The following is a 22,591-nucleotide window of genomic DNA, read 5'->3' as shown; positions in this document are numbered from 1 at the left end:
GCTAAATTGCTTTCACTGTGGAGCACGTTAGTAACAGGTTGTGGAAAACAAAACACTGTGGACTTTCTGCCGTGCCATGAGATGTGTGTCTGTGACATTTATTGAAACCAGTTGGCACATTCCTCCACTTTCATCCAAACATATGTACATGTGATCCGACTTGGTGGCTTCTTCTGTTTGTTTTTAATCCAGAACGTTTTCAGTAATTATTTATAATGTGCCGCAGCCACTTTCTGGTGGGTCTCCCCACTCGTATATTTTTATTAGCTGTACTCCCGCGAGGAGACTAAATATTTTAAATTCAAATTAAAAAAAAAAAAAAAAGAAAAAAAAAAGAGCAACTCTTCACATTTGAAGAAATGCCAAGAAGATGTGACTGGACGAAAACACAGTCACCAGCTCAAGCGCCGCGATGGCTTAAAAATGATGAGAAATAAAATACAAAAAGTGGAAAGCGTGCAGGATGTTTAAATGTCATCATCAAGTCCCACGTCTCTGCAGAAGCTTTAACATTCGCGTTATTTCACTTTTTATAAGGGCAAATAGAGGAAAAGCGCATAAATAATGGGGGGAAACTGTATTCTTATGAGTTTTATGAGGCTATAAACAGTTTTCACCCATAAAAGGCTGCACTAAAGAGCTGCTTTAGGATTTAAAGTTTGATGTAGTTTGTTGCATAAATATTTGAACTCTTTTCCTTTAAAAAAAAAAAAAAAAAAAATCACCTAAACCAAGAGGATCACTAAACAAAAGAAAGTGCCAGTGCTGTTAGGTAAACAGGATGACAACAAGAAGAAATGTGCCGCCCATAATGTTTGACTGGCAGGTGACTTCTGGAAATTCCCCCACAAGCATTTACACCAAAGATGCTCTTACCACTTTAAACTCCAGTAAAGCCGTCATAATCTCGCCTAATCTGGGAAAGCAAGCCCCTCATTACAGTCTCCGAGCTGTGAACCACATCAAAGCTCCACGGGCCAACAATCCTCAGGAAGCCCAGCAGCGTCACGCTAACCCCCGACCCAACCTGTCGAACTTTAACCCTCAGTCGTCATCAACATCTATACATCATCATAGCACAACAAGCCTCCAAATCCCATAATCCACCACAATCCTGACAATCAAACTATCACATTTAAAGGCACTCACACGCTGAAGTGACAGCGTCACGCACAAAGAAACAGCAAAAACTTTGTGACTGTGCGACCTTCAGGTTTCTCTCACACACACACAAACACACACGTTTCCATACTTCCAATACTTTCCGTTTACCCTAACTCTTGACCCAAACCATAACCTAATTGTAACCCTGACACCAAAAACCACAGTCTTAAAAATGCCTTCAAACTCCTGGGATGGGCAATTTGTCCCCACAAGTATGGTAGCATTCCAATTTTTGGTCCTCACAAAGATGTATAAACAGACGGAGGCACGTGTGTGTATATGTACACACCAAAACGGGGGAAAGTCCATTTTGGGGATGGATTTGAGCTCAGGTTGATATGGGGATGACACAGATAAACAAATGAAAACAGTTCAGCTCAGAGGTTTTATGAGGACACCCTCACACTGGTGATAGCACATACACAAAGCACAGAGTGTGGCTCCTCTGGTCATTCAACTCTTTTGGAAGACATGCACACAATTTTGAACGGCAAACTGAGACTCAAGCTAAACACCAGCAAACAAAAAAAAAAGAAGATAATAAGAAGGTCAGCGTGGTTTTCAGTAATCACTGTGACACTGCAGACTGCTTTAAATGCAAGGCTTAAAACAACCATGCATACATCCACAGCCATCTTCCACAGGAAAAACGGTTTTTCCTGTTTTCAGCGCCTCTGCCTCCAAGGTAAGACCATTGACAACCAGTCCCCTGATGTAGAAAATGAACTAATCTATGCAGGCTATGTCAGAATAAACCGCCATATAACCAGATTAAAATTAGCTTCGTTCAGCAATCTAATGTGACGTTGTGTGTGTGCAATGATACACACAGTGCAGGGTGCTGCACATCCCAGAGACATTTATAAAATACGACTCAATTTCTGAAAAGTGTGATTGGCCATTTCAAATGTTTCCTAAATACACACACTGTATCTGTATGGATACATTTAACCTCTGATTGTCATATTATTCTACACACTCACAGAAAGGTTATTCCTCTGTGTTTATGGAGTTTTGATATTTAAACTGTCCACACACACACACACACACACACACACACACACACACACACACACACACACCCCTGGCTGTGTGTTTCTGGTGGAGTATGGCAGCCATTAGTTCCGGTGACCAGCGCTCACAGCAGCAAAGGTTAAAGGGCTCGGCAGCCTGGTGGGACCAGAGGCCGGCTGGTTTGATCCATCAGTGTCATAAAGAGACTCTTTGTGTCTCTCTGACATATACACACTTAAATATGAGTGAAAGATTAACTTCTTAATGTGCACTAAACGACCCTGCCCTTCTCCACTGAAACCTGCCTCTACCCCCCACCTACCTACACCCACCCGCGATTCCTCAATCTCTGCACTGGATGTGCTTTGTGTGTTTACGAGCACCACAGATAGAGGGTGTATTGTATACGCTTTTACTCCTGTCACATCAAAGCTGCTTCTCTCTCTGGACTGCCCGTCAAGTATTTTTTTATAGAAGTCACAACATGTTTCGCTGACGATCAGATCAAAATCACAAAAGCTTTTGCTTGATCACAGATGAAGAAGCTTTTTGGCATCTTGCAAGTAGAAGAGATTGAGTTCTTATACGTATTAAGTCCCAGCTTATTAGGGAGGAATAATGGTTCTTTTTGTTTGCCTTCATCTGGAAATGAAAACGATCATTAGCTGGCAACGACTTGCTCACAGCAAACCTGTCATCAGGGGATTAAAACAAACCTCAAAAATCAACAAAACAGTCTCGAGCAGTTCATTTAACAGCTGAAGACAGATTTAAAGCATCTCCAATTAACACTTACTGCTTTAAAACCACCAATGGAAAACTATTTGGAAACTTTTTTTGATAGCTAGCCACAGCTCTGTTTATTTGTTTTGAAGGCCAACAACACCTCAGTTTTTCTGTTTTTCCTTAGGAGCACTGACACTCTGTTTCTATCATGGGGTAGCAGCAATGTCTAAGGTGGCACCTAACATGCATGAGTTTACATCATAACTTTTATGTTTGTTGGATATCTGATAAAGCATGAGATGTTCTTACAGGGTAAGAAAAAACACCTTTACAATTTTATTTAAGAACTAAAAAGGTAAGTTTTTGAGTCCTCATCATCAATGTCAATTTTTTGACATGAGTATTAACTCACCCATCCAAATCATGGAATTCAGGTGTTTCAGTCATAACCATGGCTGCAAGTGTATCACATCCATCTAGCCATGCAGACTGCTTCTACAAACATTTGGAAAAGAATGGATCGCTCTCTGAGCTGAGGGAACTACAGCGTGGTACCGTAATAGGATGCTACCTGCATCAAGAACAGTCGGAAAATTTTTCCACTGCTAAATATTCCACAGTCAGCTGTTAGTGGTATTATGACAAAGTGGAAGCATTGGAAATGACAGTCATGAAGTGGTAGGCTACTTAAAATCACAGAGCAGGGTTAGTGGATGAGGCATACAATGTGCAGAGGTCACCATCTTTCTGCAGAGTCAATCGATCCAGACCTCCAAACTTCACGTAGCCTTCAGATTTGCTCAACAGAAAGCTTAGAGAACTTCACGGAATTGGTTATTTCCTTGTGGAATGTCTTCCCAGAAGAGTTGAAGTTGTTATAGATGCAAAGGGTGGTTTCATATGAGTGTAAAGGCAGACGAGCGAATACTTCTGGCAACCAGATAATCCCCTGGGCACCATCCAATTTGAAATCTTCACTCTCAACAAAATAAAAGTGATGCCATCCTTGAATATGCAAGTGTTGTGTGACCCACCTGCCATGGGATACAAATTTTAATGCAAGGTTAGTAATATTAGGTCAGAATAATGAGCAATATCACAAACTAAGCACCTACTGTTACCAGCAGTTAAAGAATATTTCTGCTGCCCACCTGCAGTACCTCCACAGCCCACCAGGCACATGGCCCACTTTGAAGATCAGTTCTTCAGTTCTGGTGCCACACTTCACAGGTACTTTGTGTTTACTGACAGGTAAGCATCTTCAATGCAAACTACTGCCAACCACAGTAAACTGACCAAAGCAATCACAAGAAGGTTTTCAGTTCAGCTCTGTATATCCTTTAGTGATAACTTCATGCTAGCAATCGCTAACAACCTCCACCAGTGGGAATAAACACTTTGCAGGTGGTTACCAGGAGGCAACTAACCAATCTCTAGGACTCTGTGAATTTAAGCGATAGATTTCACTCTGACAGCCAGTAACTGTGAACAACCTCCAGCAGCCACTCGCAACAGGTTAGGGAATACATGTTTCCCTGGCAACTGGTGGTTGCCAGATGGTTGCCTACAGGTCTCTAGGCCCGTGTGACCAAGGCCTTAACCAAATGTGGCTTCTAACTTTCTTTTTGAGTACACATTTTACATTCAAATGTTGCAAGCTGGGGATGTTGCAATTATAAATAACAGTTAATCCTCAGCTTATCCAAAATATCAAGTACAGCTGCTGTGGCTGAAAGATGAGTTGAGTGCTAAAGTCAAATATTTTACGTTATTATATGTAATTAAAGGTCCAAAAAAAACTCTTGTCTCAGAGACACAAACCAAACCTTATGCGAGTTTCCCAGAGATGTGTTCAATGACTCATAGAAGTAGATAGTTAGCAAAGTGTATCCCGAAACCTGAAACCTTCAGCTCCTTCCTCTGCAGTTTTCTCCACCTCTATCTTTTGATGTATTATCTCTCCATCCGTCTGTTATTCCATTCATCACCCTACAGCTAAAGGGACTGCAGACGACCCCGGTCTCCCCCTTTTTCCACTTAAATCAACTCTTCTTAGCTGACGTCTTTTTTGACATATTTGTAGGCATGACACATCCTGCCTCTGTCTTTACTCTTCATTCACCCTTTTATCCTCCTTAATCCACCATCTTCCTCCCTTCTTACATTTCTAAGAATCTGTCTGGTCCCAGTTTATCCATCTTTCCTACAATTCACTCCCATATACATCACTTCTTATCATTCTTATCCCCGTCCAACCTTACAATCGGTACATGTGCAAGCTTTACTGTCAAGTGAAATGGCTGAACTCATAATTCTACATCTAAAACCTGCTCTTTGAGGCTCATGGAGGCAGTTAGCTAAGTTTAAATTTTATCTAGAGTTGCAATGATGAGTTAATCAGCAAATAACTCCCTTTTCAAGACAAGTTCCCAAGAGGAATAATTTAAATTTGGGGCGTTTGCACCACCTGTCACACAAAAGGAGACATTAGATGGAGATTTTTCACAGTTATGTAAGGTTGTTTTTACACCACTACATAATTTAAGATGCAGTCTAGTGTAGTCTTTCATCTTTTCCTCTAAAAAATGTATTTATATGACTGGTTGATTTAATTAACATTCAAAAACCACTTTTTCCCACTACAACAACAACAGAACCTGCACTATTTTCTAGTTTTGGTTATTTTAGTCATTAAATTTATCACAGCTGTAGCTTTAGTGTCAGTAGGAGTTGTTTCAGTATTTAGTTTGTCTCCCACAATGGTCCAAATGTTGTCTGAGGCATTTTTGTTTTTAATGTGAAAGATAGACTTGAGACACCACAATCCCTCTCATTTGTCTGTTTGGGGACAGTGACAGCGAATATTGATTATCAGCAGCTTTAATCAGCTTTCAGAAACCAGACTCCAACTGAAACCCAGCAGATGAATAAACAATCTGGGCAAAACTCCTCATAAATCCTAACCTAGAGGAATGCAACACACCCACTGTCGCCCTCCTCCCTGCACCCACAGACTTTGGTTCCCTGCTCAGAAGTTCCACTCGTCCCATTTCCAATGAAGATAGAACATGAGGGGAGAAATCCCACTTAACATCCCTCTAAGTAACCCACGTTGCCTGACAAGGACGGAGGAGCAAGACGAAGGGATGAAAGGACTTTTCCTTCAGACGCCACCGATGAGAGACAGGAGGGACGGCGATGGAGGAGCAATCGCACAAAGAGAGTTTTGTGTCATTTTAGACCTCAAACTGGAGTCGCCTCGCCGGGCTAGCTACAAGTATGGACCGCATTGCGTGGTGGAATTTGTGTGTGGGGTACATTCTTCGGTTTGGGGCATGGCTACGCTGCAATAAACTGTAAACATATAAACACAGACGCAGAGAAACGCACACAAATTATTCCTGTAACAGCCCTTCTTAATCCGACATAATAGCTCGGAAACTGCTTCTAAGAGTTGAGGAAAATAGCTGCGCTGCGGTCAGTGGAAAATGTTATAGAAAGGAGCCGAAAGCCAAGAACAAGGTGGGATTAAAGGAACGCGGTAATCAAGGCAATCCACTTCAATAAACTGTGAAATGAGGTAAACTGGGACCGCAACCAGAAACAACTGGGACTGCGATCAGAAAGCAGCTGTCCATTAATGTGACCATTGTTTCACTCATTTGTCAATCAAGTGTTTGGTCTATTGAAGATCAGAAAATATCTCTCATCACTTTCAGTGTCTTGGTTTGTCCACAATGACTATAACAGAAAGCAACTAATCGACTAATGAACAAATCCATCAGAGTTTTGTGTGTCAGCGCCAGAAGTACGAGTCGTTTAAGTTTAATTTTTTTTTAATCATTTTTTTACTGTTAAAAGCCAGTTAACTGCTGGATCTGTTAACATGCCACCAGGGTTAGGAAGCGAAATCACCGTAACTATCATAAAACATGTTTTTACAGTGGAGTTTTTTTACTGAAGCCTAAAATAAACTAAAAATCAGATTAGTTTAGTAAATAGGTTAGTTAATCAGATTTTGTTAAAAGATAATCAAATGCAACTCGTCACTATAAATATCCTGTTTTGTCCATTTAAAGTAGCAACATTTACAAGGGTTCAGTTTGCAGTAATGAATGGCTAGAATAAGCTAATGGTGTCACTAATATCTCCAGCTTTTAATTTCAGGTCATGTTTCCCAAAATAAACATATTTTAACCCTGGAGAACCCAAGGGGTCAGATCCGGCCCCATTGGTTTACTAGGGAACCCATGGGGTCAAATTTGACCCCATGGGTTCTCCAGGGTTAACCCATGTTACTGAAAAAAAACCAGTAATAATAATAATAATAATAATAATAATAATAATAAGTGGGCCTTGAGTTGCCAACACTGGAGGAGCTAAAAACTGGCTTGCCAAAACTTGCTTTAAAAAAACAAAAACAAAAACCTGATGACTGCATGCAGAATATTACATGTTATATTTTGGGACATGGGAAGCTCCAACTGTTAAAATAACTAATGTTGTCTGTGTGACAAACCCCTTTCGTCTGGTCGCTTATTCGCAGGGGATCGTCACAGAGGATAGCACCACATGTTTGATTTGGCAGTTTCGTTTGATGCTAGACGCCCTTCCTGACTGATTTATGTCTCCAAACTGAATCAAACTTTTGCTTGTTCAACGAATGTACTAACCAGTACACAGTGAAGCCAATACACCAACTGTTGTTGCCTTCCTAAACAGCAGTACATACCAGAAATCACATCCGCTTGCTGGTGCTGTTTCAGCCGGTCCTGGACCTCAGTGTGTATGATTGGTTTTTAAGGATATGTCAGTGCAGAAGCTCAGAGAATCTCTGTGCTCTTTAAATCACAACAGATGAGACTTTCTTTGACTTCTTGACTTGATGCTGACGCAGAGGTTTTGTCTGCGTGGTGACCACTATCGCCCGGAAGCAGACTGCAGCATTGGAGTAAATGGTGACATCACCACTTTGAGGGTGACACAGTGGATCTTTTAGCAGAACACCAAAGACAAAAAAAACAAAAAAAAAAACAAAACAGGTAAACAGTCTTTACCCCCTATGTGGTCAGCTGATATTTGTCCACTCGTTCAGTGCTGACAGTAATTTAAATTATACATTATTATTAGTGTTTCTACACACAGTTTGCTTTAAACAAATGCCAAACCTACTTTTTCTTTTTTTAAAATCAATCAATTAGAATGTCACCATCCTTACACTTAATTTCAAAGTTCAGGAGCTTCTAACAAGCTAGTCCCAGCCCTTCCCATCTTATGTTTTTCCTATCAGCTGTCTCATTGGCCAGGTCGTTGTTATGGTGATCCTTGATTGTCTCACTTTAGAGTCATTATAGAGTGACTCGAACGAGCAGCAGGTGGACAGCTCTCCACCTACGTGGGCCGGGTCCTCAGAAGGTCGGGTAGGCCGGAAGTAAACGGCTGTGAAATTGGACGGTCTAGCCTTCTGATTAGCGTCACCGCTGTCTCGCTGGAGTTTAATAAACTCGGCCGTCTGCTCCTTGCTATCTAAAATATAACAGGACACTGGCGTAAATTCTCGACCGTCTCACACTTCTGTTCAATCAGTTTTCTGTTTGACATTTATTCAGCTGTGTGAAAAGTTTGGCTGGGCCGCGCTATGAATTCTGGGATATGGTGGACCACGAAGGACACACCCGACCCATCCTTCAAATTCAGGGAAAAGGAGGACGCATTTGTCGGCTGCATTCGGAGGAGTCTACGAATTTGGACAGCCTTCGGCGCGTCGCTGTGACGTAATCGGTCTACATATACGTCCTCAGGAGGATGCAGCCCATGAATCTGGACATGACCTATGTCTCTCTCTTTCACCAACAGCACTGCTGTGTCTTCTTCTGTGGGATCCAGATGCCAAGGAAACACATTTGCGTGCACTGTGAGCACGTGACTTGTTTCTGTTTGCTTCAACCTCAGTCTCAGTCTCAGCTCTGATGCTGAATCTCAGCACAGTCAGCTTAACTCCGGGCTCTGCATTATGATTTTATGACTGAACTCTGATAACAGAGCACACTTTAAAAATTTTGTTTTTATTTCTCTGAGCATCCTAAACAAGAACAAAGTCACTAAAATGAGACTGCTGTAGGTAAGCGATAAAGGCTGCAATCACCCTGAGGGTGCGCTGCAACTGGAGAACAGCCTAATTTGCTTGTGCTTCGTCTATTTGCATGTGTTTTCCCCAAACAGAGGAGCGCTGAGCTCTCAGGGCCCTGACAGGAGAGGAGTGAGTGTTACTGTGACTTCCTCATGATTGTAGGCATTCAACTAAAATTCAACTGATTGTTGTCAAAAACTGTTTTCCATCATATCAACATTTCATGTGTAATCTGAGCTAAGAAAAGATGGCTGAGGTGTGTGTGGGTGTGTGTCCTGCCCCTCAAGTGAGGGGCTAAAAGGGGGAATGCCTGACAAAAATAACAAGAATTGCAGCAGCCTCGAAACTGCAATGATATAATTTTGCTCGAGGGCAAGTTTCACTACACAAACAGGGGTTTTCTTCGTGTATCTTTGTGAGCACTGGTCTCATTAGCAGGCCCTTACGTTGGGATCTGTTTTATGATTCAGGTGTAGGTTATTGTTGGGCACTTATTTGTGATGCTTAAGGTAAGGGCTTCATTATGTCAGCACGGATCCTCACATAGCTACAAAGTGTGTGTGTGTGCGCGCGTGTGTGCGCGCCTCCAGACGTAGCCTAAAAGAAACCACCAAAGGCTCCACAGATCAGAGACAGAAGCATTCCAGCCCCACCCAAACACATGCACACAGCTGTCTACAACTTCACCTACTCACAAGCTACATGTTTCCCTCAACCAACCGTTTATCTCAAACATTTCATGTGTTAACTCCATCTGGATTATTTTCTGTGGTCAGGCCTCACAGTGTGGCTACAAGTCATCTGTGAAACACGATAACCTACAAAGAAAAAAGGCATGAAAACCGGGGTGTTTATACCAGTTTCTTGCATGAGCTTTCGAGTGAATATCAAGAATTCGTCCCGTAATATCAGAGCGAGCAATGCAGTGCTGAAGTAACTGCATGAGAAAATAAGAGAGGAAACAGAAAGGTGACCTCATGCTGTGTCCTTACTATTGCACCTTAATCATTAGATACACACTTGAAATGTGGCAGTCTGTCGTGAGAGGATGAGAGGTGAAAATGTCTTTATGAAACTTTAAGTCAAGTCGATTCCTTTCCAAGCTCCTAGGACCACTGGGACCTGGATGATAGAGAACCTACACAGACATAACCTTAAACTACAGTTCTTCAAGAGCCTGTGTGCTGATCTCTGCCTTCGTTAACTGCTGAAGCCCAGGCTCTGGCTGCTGGGCTGGAGTCTGAATGCACTCAGCTTTAAAATCACTCAGAGTTCTTGGCTAGCTTTACTTTAGCATGTTGTGTGTGCAGGTGCTTACACAGAGCCAAAGTTATCTCACCTTCTCTCAATCTGATTTTTAAGTTATCATGTCATGTGTACCTTTGGTGGAATGGCACCATCAGTGGCCATGTTATGTTGGAAGAATTGCAGGGAAAGTTACTGAAAGCATGCATTTATATGTAGGAAACTCAACTAATCACAAGAAAAAACTGTTACAGTGTCAAATTAAAACATGTTGTTCATTTTCACTAATTATAGCGTATTTTTTCATAATGTTAAGAGTTTGATTTTAAAATGGTCTGGTTTTGACTCAATTCAGTTTTGTTTTGTCTGAAAAATGGTCCAAAAACTAAGAAGAAAAGCTGAAAACCAACAAAAAATATTCATATCTGATAGGCAGTAAAACGTGGATTTTTTTGGCTCTGCTTTTGCTTCATAAATGAACAAAAAAAGAAAAAAAAACCCTCATAAAGTAAAGTTCAGTACAAGTTGCTGGAAACATGAATACTCCCACATTTTTTCTGCCGCCCTCTCATCAATGCACTCTACTGTGCTGCTGTGCGCTGTTACTGCACAACATATGTTTTTGGTTAGGTAGGACAGTTAGCAAAGCAGGGCAGTGGACAGGAAAAACACACACACACACACAACACACACACACACAGAGTAGGTACAATAGCATCTCTATCTGATGGCATCTTTATCTACCCCCCTCTGAGAAGACTGCTACTGGAGGCTACCTTTACTAGAATGCAGGGGGAAAACACACACACACACACACACACACACACACACACACACACACACACCAGCTGTTTACAACCTCAAGACAGCTGGCTGCATACCTTTGACCAAATGTCAAAACATTCCTTTGTAAAAATCCCTGAGTTTTCTGTTTCTGTCGTCAGCAAAACAAAAAGCAAAACAAGAAAAATATCAGCTGGGAATCTCAGATTCTTGCTGTTTTGAAACTCATTGTGCTGGAATGCTCCCCACAAGAAATGCAGCTTGATTTCCAGCAGTAGAAGAAGGAGAAAAATCCCTCTTAGCCACAAATCAAAAACATCAAACTCTTTTGGAGGCTCACCCCTTTGTGCCAACATGTACTGATTTACAGTTTGGATTAAGATGAGACGGTCTTAAAGTGCCAAAAACCCTGCAACAATGTGCCATTACCTGCTCTGCTTCAACTGCACTAGATTAACAATTTTAAGCAGACAAAACTGATCATTTAAAGGAGTTTTACCAGTTTATATCCTTATTTATCCTGTGATAAAGCCATTAAATCTAGATCCTGGATCAGTTAAGTGCTTCCCAGATTTCCTTATGATCTCAACTGTTGTGAAAATAGTAGATTAAGTACACTACCGTGCTAATGCCAAACTTTGTTAATTACTCCTGATTAACTTCAAAAGTCATCCAGATCCACAAAAATGTGAGGCATTAGTGCAAAAACAGGCACGAGTTCATGACCAGACAGTAGGGTGATAATCAGATAAAAATAAAGAAACACCCAATGAAATTTTCTCCACTGCAGGAGTCATATCATGGTCTTCGCTGGGTTTGTGAAGACTCCACAAAGCTCTGCATAATTTTACTCTGAGGGAGCCCAACTTAAAAACAGCTCGGTCAGAGTTCAGCCGTTGGAAAACACAGCACCAAAGCTACCTCCTGCTGCCGGTCAGTGCAGCGCTGCTGGTTTCGGTGGTTGCGCGGCCTGGGAGATTGGCCGAGAGTTTGCCGGCTGAGTGAGAGGAGACTGGAGATGGTGATGGGAATGGAGACCCAGCTTTATGCAACACCTGGACCACAATGAAAATGGACCGTAAACAAGCAAGAGTACAGCTCCCAGAACAGTACAGGCTCTTAACTCTTTTCCTAGGCTGACAACTGAAGGAACACCAGACCAATCTGAACATGCAATTTGAATTATTACTCTTTGTTTTGGCGTGCTTCACCCTCAAGTGATAGACTGTGGTCATGTATTACGCCAGCTGCTTATTCACATGATTTGTTCTTAAAATTTTAATCGAGAGTGTTTCCTTCAAATTATTTCTACAATTTTTCGGTTTTTTTGCAGTAATGAGCATGTAAGAGAGAGAGCTCAGGTCGAGCAGTTTGGAGACAAAATTAGGAAGTGTCAGTGGATATTTTTGACAAAGGGTGTTGAAGATGAAGCTGCCAGGCAGGTGAAAAAGAGGAAGACCACGGAGAAACTTATGGATGTAGTGAAGAAGGACATGCAGAGGGTTGGTGTGACAGAGGAAGACAGGGTGAGATGGACCCTGATGGTGCTTAAGTGCTTTGAGGGCTTGTCGACGAAGGTATTTGGGACCAACTGTATCTTGTAAAATATATTTGGACAAGGCTATTGACTTGTAACTGCTAATCTGTTCACTCAGGTCCTTCCTATTTAGTGTTTTCCCAAAATTAACCTGGTTAGGTTGTTGCTTTGAAGGTCCTCAATTTCAGTGATGTCAGTCACAAGTCTCTCGTAGCGTAAGCAACAACTTCAAGTCCTTTTTTATCTTTGTCCACTGGGAGCTGGAGGGTCACTCCAATCAGCACTTGTAATGGCTCAAACCTGGCTGTGCGTTTATGCTTTGCCGAGTCTACACCAGGTGTCCCCAATCCCAGTCCACGAGGGCCGGTGTCCCTGCAGGTTTTAGATCTCACCCTGGGTCAACACACCTGAATCACATGATTAGTTCATTACCAGGCCTCTGGAGAAGTTCAAGATATGTTGCGAATGTAATTTATCCATTTAAATCAGCTGTGTTGGATCAAGGACACCTAAAACCTGCAGGGACACCGGCCCTCGTGGACTGGGATTGGGGACACCTGGTCTACACACAGTTTTGTAGACCATTATCTACATGTTGTAGCTGTTAAGTGCTACCAGAGGGCGGTGTCACAAACAACCGACCTTGATGTTCGCAGGGCTCCAGAGGCACCAGCAGCTTCAAATATGTGTTTGCTGCTTTGTAATGGCCTTTTAGCAGCTGCTCTCTTAATCTGATGTATTTGTCTGGCAGAAACCTTCCTCATTGTGTCTTTATCCGCACGAACCCATGTGTGCTCTGGCTCAGCCACAGATCTCTTAACATTATGGTGATCATGCTTAAATTTTCGTGAAATATCGAAGGTTTTCATTACGTGTCCAAGGCATTCAACTATTTCACTCTTTTCAGCAGCAGAGAGATCCTTTTTCCCTTCCTATGTTGCTTGAAAATGCTGGTCTGCTTAATAATGTGGAACATCCTTCTTTAGTAGTTTTTCCTTTAATTGGGCTGACCTGGCAACTAATGATCACAGGTGTCCGAGATTGTTTTCAGTGATACAAAGAGTCCCGAGACACAATTCCATCCATGGGTTTAATTGAAAAACAACTTATTTAATCTTTATGACACTTCAACACAATTTGCATAATAATTTGGCACACGGTGTATTTATTTGTCCCTGCATCTCCGCTGCTGCGTCCTGCTGTTACTGTGTTTATATTCAGGCTAGATTCTCCTTCTCTCAGTCTCAGTGCACCTCCTGTTACTTGTCCTCACGCATACGTCACGTGTGGAACTAACCAGAGACAGATGAAGTGAAATAATGTTAATGGCCTTGGTGACAACACATTATGTTCCAGTAAAAGTTTCCAAACTAGCGTTACACCAAGCGTATCGACAGCAGGAGACAGAAAAGCATCATGTCTGCTCTTTTGACCACAGCTTGGTTCGATCTCGGGAGGAGACACAAATCCCTTTGGGGTTGCATGAGGAAGGGCATCCGGGATAAAACTCACTGCCAAATCAAATATGCAGAGCTACCCACTGTGGTGACCCCTTGTGAATAAGGGAGCAGCTGAAAGCAGCTTTTAGTCTATGATCTGAATCCGGTCTTCAGGTGTTCTTTTTTTTTTTTTATTAATATTTTTGGATGGACAGAAACATTAATAAATAAATATACAACTGCAATAATCATACTGTCAGTTCTCTGTCCATTTCTAAACAAACAAACAAACTAAGACAAGCAAACAAACAACACACTAACAAACAAAAAAAAAAAAAAAAAAAAAAAAAAAAAATTACATAAATAAATAAATAAATAAAATAAATAAAACCCAGGAGAAACAAAATAATACACCGCCTCCTGGAAAACATCAGCAAAAACAAAAACGAATAAGGGTAAAACCCCCTGGTGCAAAAAAAAAAAGACAACAACCAAAATACCAATGACACATGAAATATCCCTCTAAGAGACCATTTATCATAATGTCTAAGAGACATTGTCAATGTACCGCAAAAAGGGACCCCAGACCTGCTCAAAAATATCTTCTCTTCCCTTCATTCTATACATAACCCGTTCATATGATGCCATCCTAGACATTTGTTCGGTCCATTCCTTGAAAGAACAGGGGCTGGATGACTTCCAATGCCTAAGAATTACCCTGCAACCAGTTATAAAAGCCAGACGCATCCACAATCTCTGTTTTTTTGAGAGAATGTTATCGTCAGGTAGTAGGCCCAGGACGCATATAGCTGGAGATTTAGAAAGATTAAGTTTAAAAATATCATTCACCAAGTTGATGATCCCATCCCACAAATAATCATTTTTCCGACATGTATACAACATATGAACTAGAGTCCCGACTTCCTGCTGACATTTCCAACAAATGTCCTTATCTGCGAGCTTCAACCTGACTAATTTACTGGGTGTCCAATAGTTTCTGTGAAGCAACTTGTACTGGATAAGTTGAGACTGTGTTTCAGGTGAGCAAACATACCATGATGAGATCAGCATCTTCCAACTGTCCTCTGAGATCTGGATACCCAGATCTTTCTCCCAACACCGCCTCAGTCCCCCCAAACTGGGAGCGTGTGCCTCTCTGAAGCTCCCATAAAATTTAGATGCCCTGATTCTGTTATTGTCAGGGGTTGCAAACATCTTCTGAACACTAGATGGAGGGTCTAGATTATTTTTCAAAATGGCTTTAATACAATGTCTTATTTGAAAAAACCTCCAAATTTCCCTTGGATCCAAATTGAATTCTCGTCTGATTTCTGCAAACGATTTCATGCCAGTCTGCCCGAATAGGTCCCCCATCTGATTAATACCTGTCCTAGCCCAGGCCTCCCACCAGACCGGTTTCTTACCTATTAATACTTTCTTATTATACCAAATAGAGGCTCTAGCGGTGAGATAAGGGCGTTCAGGTGTTCTTTATAATGACCAAATTCTATTATTAAAAGGTACAACTATTGTACATCTGAGTAAAAGACACCCTCAGTTTTTTTGGAGGAACTGAAGGCCTTTCCCCCCCTGAGTTGGCTAAAAGAAAGCTTCCATTTATTATCAAGAAATTCAACCTGAATGAGCAGAGTTTGTTTTTTAAACTGCAACCAGTCTGGTTTGACTCATTAAGACAAATTTGTCTGAAAAACGGTCAAAACATTAAGCAGATTACGCTATGAATTCAAAAAAATAGCAAATATTTGTATATGATAGGCAGTAAACAATGAATTTTTGAAATTTTTGCTCTTTTTTTGCTTTATAAATTAACTGAAACATCCTCCTCATGAAGTAAACACCAAAGTAATTAAATAGCAGCTAGTAGTTAGTAGTAATAGTAGTATTAAATAATGGTAAAGTTCATGTTTCTTCACTATCTACTATAGAAATTTCTGTTTTTATAGAAGTTTTTTTCAAAGAAAAGAGTCAAATTTCAGAAAGACAGTACAAACATTTTTCTGTACAAAGAAAACAAGTTTCTTAAAATTTAAGCTCAAAGAGTCGTGCTGAGAGATTTATTTCTCCAGCAAGATTTCTTTATCACACAGAAAAACAGATGAACTGTTGCCCTTCCTTTTGTAACATTCAGATTTCTCAGGCATTAAATGTGTAGTTAATCTTCTTTGCACTGACAGAAAGGAGAGTTTCACTGGTCTGGCTGTATTTGGCCCCTCCTGACTTACACAGTCTGCAATGGAGCACCTGATATAAGGTCAACATTTGGAGGCATTCTGTAAAAATGCTAAATTGCACAATGCAGTCTGAGATCTTTTAGATAGCAAACATGTCGGGTGTGCAAGAGCTTCGGTGGGAAAAACAATCTAAAGCACAGCAGTAAAGTGGGCAACTGGTATCCATCTAAAAACCTCAGCAGAGTTGAAAACATGAGCCATTAAATTTAATTCTGAGCATGACCAATTACCGTGCTGTATGCAAAAAGACTCAATTAGCCACTATAACTTAAAACCGCCCCTCAAACTGTGACCAAAGCAAGATCTTTAAAGCCAAAGATGGATTTCTTTTAGATGTGCAACGATCCCGTTGGAGCGTCGTCTCACGGTCAGCCACCGCAGAGCAGCCTAAAAAAACCTGTTGAGGAGGCACAGAGACAGAAACAGCAGAGAGCTCGCAGTAGATCATAAAACCACACATGAAAGCGAGCTGACAGCGCCGCGGCAGCTGCTCTGTCAAACACAAAAATGAAAGGAACTCATCACTTAGTCTTCCAAAACTACAAAGGACATAACAAATGTCACACAACATACGGGTCTGACAACCAGTAGGGCTTTTAATGAGACGTCACCCTAAAACACACCTGTGTGACTGTAAGTAGGAGTTTCTATCACTCGTACAATAAAATTCATGCTTCTTTGACTGCGTTCTGTGCATTTTTATTCAGTTTAATCTCCGCTAACTGAATTTTATTATTACATTTCTCAGGAAACTATGACGTGTGGTTTGTTTGAAAAACAATATTTAAAAATACCTGAAAAACGAAGCTTGGCATTAAACCGACGCTCTGTCAACATGTTAGAAAGTTTGAAAAAGTGTCTGATGTTGGATTTTTATTGTCAGAAATACGTCGTTTTAATGGATAACCAGTGTGTTTGTCGAAGACTTGGCGGGCCTTCTTGAACTCTCTCTTCTGTGCACCATTGAAGCGCGCCAAGTTAAATCATGTCCGCAGCCAACAGGTGCTAATTTAAGACTTCTTCATGGGCTTTGTATTTATTTTAAAAGTCGAGTGGAAAGATTAAAATAATGAGGTGGTGAAAAGGCTTTTAACCGTTCAAGTTTTTGTTTTCCCTTCCTCTCTGGCACACCGATTCAGCTCACCTACCACATGGAGGACGTTTTCCAGCTTCAAACTAAAATACCTCTATTTACTTTGTTCCTATTTTCACTCCTTACTGGAGTATGTTGAGCTTTTTACATGGCATTTTATCACTTATTGAGATTTTATTTAATTTCACCATTTCCCTCTACTTCATTGAGCTATAGCAATAGCCTAGGTGTTTACACATTCACTTGACAAGCAAAAGGTTGCAAGTTTGATTCCAGATAGAGAGACAAACAGGTCTTCTTTGGATGTCATCCAAATCAAAACATGCAAGCCTTTATTGAGCTATAGGCTCTCAAAAATCTGATTTACTTACCAACATAACCAGAAACCATCACCATCAGTGCCCTGGCCCCAATTAAACACATGAAGATGTAGAAACAAACTAATAAAGTGCTTTTGACTCGCCTTTAGGCTTTCCCAGATGCACCGTGACTCATTTTTCCTCACCTCTATTTTCACCAAAGCATGTTTACGTCTCGATTGACCGACTGGCTGAAAAGCACTGGTAAGAGGCTCAAAGACCAAGTCGCTGAACGGCTGAGCGAGCAGCAAAGCCAACGAGTGACCGACCAACTTTAAACAAAACCTCAAACTCACCGTGTCATCACACAGCTGATCACTGGCTGAAAGGACACCATAGTATTCCAGTCTGGGAAATCGACACACACACACACACACTCACACACACACAGACACACACCCACAGAGAGTAGTAATTAGTTATGCTCCTGGTGAAATGTTGACCAAATGGCTTACATCCCTCTGCTGTCTCAGACTGGAGAAGCCAACCCTCCCCCTCCTGCAGCACACACACATTCTTCAAAACACAGACACTGTGAAAAGGGCACCAGGCTGTTCCATAAAGACACGCTGCTGAATGACACTTGTATCCACATTAAAACTTTTCAGGCATAAATCCTGAGAAAAGGAAACTTTTTAAATGTGAGAAGCCTGTAAGAAGATCTGACTGAAACAAACAACGCTTTAATGACCTATTGTTGCCTCACTCGTTTTTCATTAACTGCTTGTTAAATAGAGGTATACTGTTGTAACCGACACACACCCGAGGGATTACCTATCTCATCCGATCTGGGAGCGCCTTGGGAACCCTCCCCAAGCAGGAGCTGAGGATAGTGGGGGGCAACAGCATTCAGCATAAAAGCAAGCAAACTGAAAGAAGGTGCACCCATGCTTCGCTTTTTGACAACATATATCAAAACAGTGATCAGCCGCCTCTCCACCAAGTTCCTCAACCCAAAGACGAACTCCAACTCCACCATGCTGGACTGTAGCTGACTACTACAACTGAACTCTTGTTCTCCTCCAGTGAGCCTCTGATTGTACAGATAAGACGCCCGCTTCACACGTCACTGAGCCAGCATTTAGCTCTGTGCAGCACGAGTCCCAGCTCTCCACCTGCTTCAGGATCTGGTTGGTGTGACTCTAAAGTGTGCAACAGATTGCCAGAGTTGCACCATGTCATCAATGTATCAACAATGTAATTTCATTAAAATGCCACAGCGACGTTGAGTTCAGCGAAGGTGATCAATAACGTTTAAGCCTCAACAAAATCTAAGTGGCGTTAACAAAAGGAACAAATCACCCCTTCAGAGTTCTTCCAAAGGAAGAAACTAGCAATAAAGATCAAACCAGTTTTCACGTGACGCTGTAAATCTACTTATCTCTGCTCCATTTTAACATGGGAGTCTATGGCGATTTATACACTGTTCAAAGCAGCCTCAAGTGGCCACTGGAAGAATTGCAGTTTTTGTCTTTAGGCATTGGCTTCATTTATCAGCCTGTAACCTGCTGCTTTGTACTGAGGCACAATCACAACACAGGCTGTTATCAATCTTAGAAAGCTGGAATGGGACCTTGACTTAAGATTATTTTGTAAAACAGAAATCTGTAGACAGCAAATAGATAAGATAAAGAAAGTCACAGGCTCACACAGTGCTCATCCCTCTAAATCTGTGGTCCACAGACACCGTAACGCTCTGTGTGCAGGCCCTCCCTGACCCTAAAACACATTCCACACTCACGCCTTTCACACACCTCAGCTTCACCTTCGCTCTGCCTGTCCTTCTCCCCTTTCCTTCAAGGACTTAACACTTAATCATTAAACACTCCAAACACATTTCAGCACCACACTTCCCTGTCCGTCACTCACCTTCCAAGCTGATTTTATTGTGTATCCATCTGTGTGTGAGTGTCAGCTCGCCACCGGACACAAAACAGCCACAGAGCCCAGCTTTGATTTTTATCTCCTTTAGCGGTCTCAGTCACATTTTCCCAGGGGCTATGTTACTGTGTTTCCAGATGACTGAGCCAGGTTTTCCATTCCCCCACTGTGGTCAATCTAGACGCACACCAGCCAACATTTACACCACTACCACTGCTGCTGCTGTGACTTCTCAACAGAGTGGGAAAGAGACCGAGAGAGAGAGCACGAGAGGCACTGGGAGCAGAGGTTGCATGTCCTACTTATGCACGGACCACCCCCAGCAGAACACACAGCAATAATTGCTTGTAGTAATTCAAAGACTCCCTCCTCGGTTCTACCGGCTCACCACCCGTGGCATCAAACTGTGAGACGAGAGGCTGGGAGGAAACCTTGCCCCCACCGAGCGACTTGATCTCGCAGCATGAGGTCACATCAGCTTCTGAAAGCCTGAAGGTAAAACTGCTGTCTTTAGCTTGCTGAACATCTCTTTCAGATAGGTGGCGTTTCTCGGCGATGATGCAGCCCGCCACCATTTATTACACATTTTCGTTCATCTTACTTGACAGCACAAAGTAATAGATTCTGTAGTGCATTAAGACTCTTCAGAGGGGACACGTGCTTTGGGGGGGGGAAAGGCAACTGTTGTTCTGTGCCTAAGAATAAGCAAATGGATTAAACCTTAGCTGATTAGCTTTCAGTGCACAAACCTTACAGAGTAGCTTTCTACATCTTGGGATGGGAAGGTGGACCGGTGGATTGTCGCAGTGTCAGCAGTAAACCAGACATCATAGCGGACTGCCGCAGCAGTAAGAGAGCTGAGCCAAAAGGCCGTCTTCGTTCCAACCCCAACCAAGGATCATGAAGTCTGAGTATTGACCAAGAGAGTAACGCAGAAAAGTTTCCTCCACATAGGGTGGCTGGGCTAAGCCTTAAAGATGTCCAGAGGGCGTGTCAAAAAGGAGCCAGCTGGTTAGGATGCCTCCTTTTTAGAGGTTTTCTTTTTTCTGGCGACACCCAACTGGGAGGAGATCCTGAGGTAGACCCACTGGAGATATTATATATCGCTTGTCAGGCCTGGGAACGTTTTAGGATCTGCCAGGAGCAACTGGAAAGTTTAGTTGGGTAGAAGGATGTCTGGAATACCCTGCTGCTACTGGTATATAGCCTACTAACATACAAATATCCTCATAAATATCATTGTAACAAACTTCCTTAAAGTATTGTGATTTAGGCTGAGGCTATATCACAAGTTGTGGATGCAGGAACGCAACCAAATACTTTTAGATGCCTTCTTGAATCTGTGCAGACACAACATCACACCGCACCAGTGCAAACTCAAGTAAAAGCATCTTAGAAACCATGTGAGGAACATGCAATGAGCACAGAGAATCACAGGATTTCATTTACAAGGATTCCCACATCCCACAAACAGCCTCACGCTGGATTATTTATGGCCCAGACCAAGTCATCTAAAGTATGACATCTGTCAACACTTGGGCGTCTTTACCTCACATTAAATGACGTAACAAGAAGATGAACAGTCTCCTTTCATCCAGGATCCCCCCAGGCAGGAACCTTTAACCTCCAGGTTTGAAAGCACAGTGGCATTACATTGTGTGTGTGTGTGTGTGTGTGTGTGTGTGTGTGTGTGTGTGTGTGTGTGTGTTGGGGTGGGGGGGGAATCAAAGACAGTGACAGCTGAGAAACATCAACCTGCACCGGATATCTGCTTTAGCCTTGGAGAATCACATGGTTTTTTTTTTCCTTCACAAAAAGAGCAGGACTTTAAACTAAGCTGTGCACAATCACTTCAGTGGAAGGTTCAAACCAGCAACCCGGGGAGCAGCTACACAGACCTGCGACAATAACCACCACAACCGCTGCTCTGTTGGGTCAGGCCTGTTGCAACAGCCACATCCTTATGAAATCCAATTCCTACATCCAATGAGAGTGCAGTGGCATACGAGTAACAAGCCAAGGGTCTAAATCTGTGCAGAAAACTTTACAGAACGCAACGTGCATTTAACACAGTGCAGCATAAGCGACTTTACACATACTCTCAGCCCGTCCAAACAGGGAGTTTTCACACACAAACACACGTATATACGCTGTCAGTTGTTATGGTCACTCACTTTGGTGATGATGAGCGGCTCCCCGTGCTCTAGCCCTCCTTTCAACGTGAACCCCCAAGGCGCGCCCCCGCTCAACTGGACCTGAATGTGGTGGAAGGAGACGAGCTGCTCCACGGTTTCCATCCTTCTCCTTCCGCTCCGTGTATCCGTTATCCCTCTCGTTTTCTTCGTCCTGCTGTCTGTGTTGTTACTGAGGTTAGCGGCGCCGGTGGCGGTAACTCTGCTTCTCCATCACCGCTGTAACATCAACGAGGAACGGATGGATTGGCTGAGGAAGAAGGACGGAGGGAGGGAGTGCAAAAGGGGGAGGGCAGAAAGTTTTCACGCGGGGCTCAAAGTTAGCAACAATTACAGTGAAATGTCGCTTTCTATTTCCGGTTAAAATGTTTAACTTGACCACAAAGTGACTTCTAGTCGAATTTTATAAAGGTAGATTTGTGTTATAACGTATCATAATCATCTTTTGGTAATACCACCTCATATACTTAGCTTTTAACGCGAAAATTTCACATTACATTAGCTTTTATTTTTATATCCACACAACCTATTTCCGGTCTAATATTCACAAAATTCCCACGGCAACAAACTTTGGGAAAACTTTTACAACGCGAGGTAGGCGGGGACTTCTCCCACTAGCCAAACGCCTCGATTTGACCGATGGAAAGCTCGGCCAATGAGAAAGCGGCTTTCGGACGTATCTTCCAATACGATGGGCCAAAGAGGCAGAAGTTGTGAGGGCGCCTCCCGCTGTATTGTTAACAGCATCAGGCGGTAAGCAGCAGAACGAGAGGACA

The 22,591-nt window shown here is 42.3% G+C and overlaps 1 protein-coding gene across 1 annotated transcript in view; it reads right to left on the bottom strand.

Moving 5' to 3' along the window:
* shroom4 (shroom family member 4) overlaps positions 1–22,366 on the bottom strand; it is a 101,797-nt gene extending 79,431 nt beyond the window's left edge. Inside the window, exon 1 of the mRNA XM_085450738.1 lies at positions 21,798–22,366. Coding sequence (XP_085306864.1) covers positions 21,798–21,920 — 123 coding nt within the window. The 5' untranslated portion in view covers positions 21,921–22,366. The remainder of the gene's footprint in view (positions 1–21,797) is intronic.
* Positions 22,367–22,591: the final 225 nt, after the last annotated feature.

This window comes from Copadichromis virginalis, linkage group LG3, assembly GCF_057382275.1.
Source record: "Copadichromis virginalis isolate Kocher_CV1m ecotype Utaka linkage group LG3, C_Virginalis_male_GT1.1, whole genome shotgun sequence".
NCBI lineage: Eukaryota > Metazoa > Chordata > Actinopteri > Cichliformes > Cichlidae > Copadichromis > Copadichromis virginalis.
Note: the sequence above shows the minus strand (reverse complement) of the source record. Positions and strands in the feature narration are given on the sequence as shown.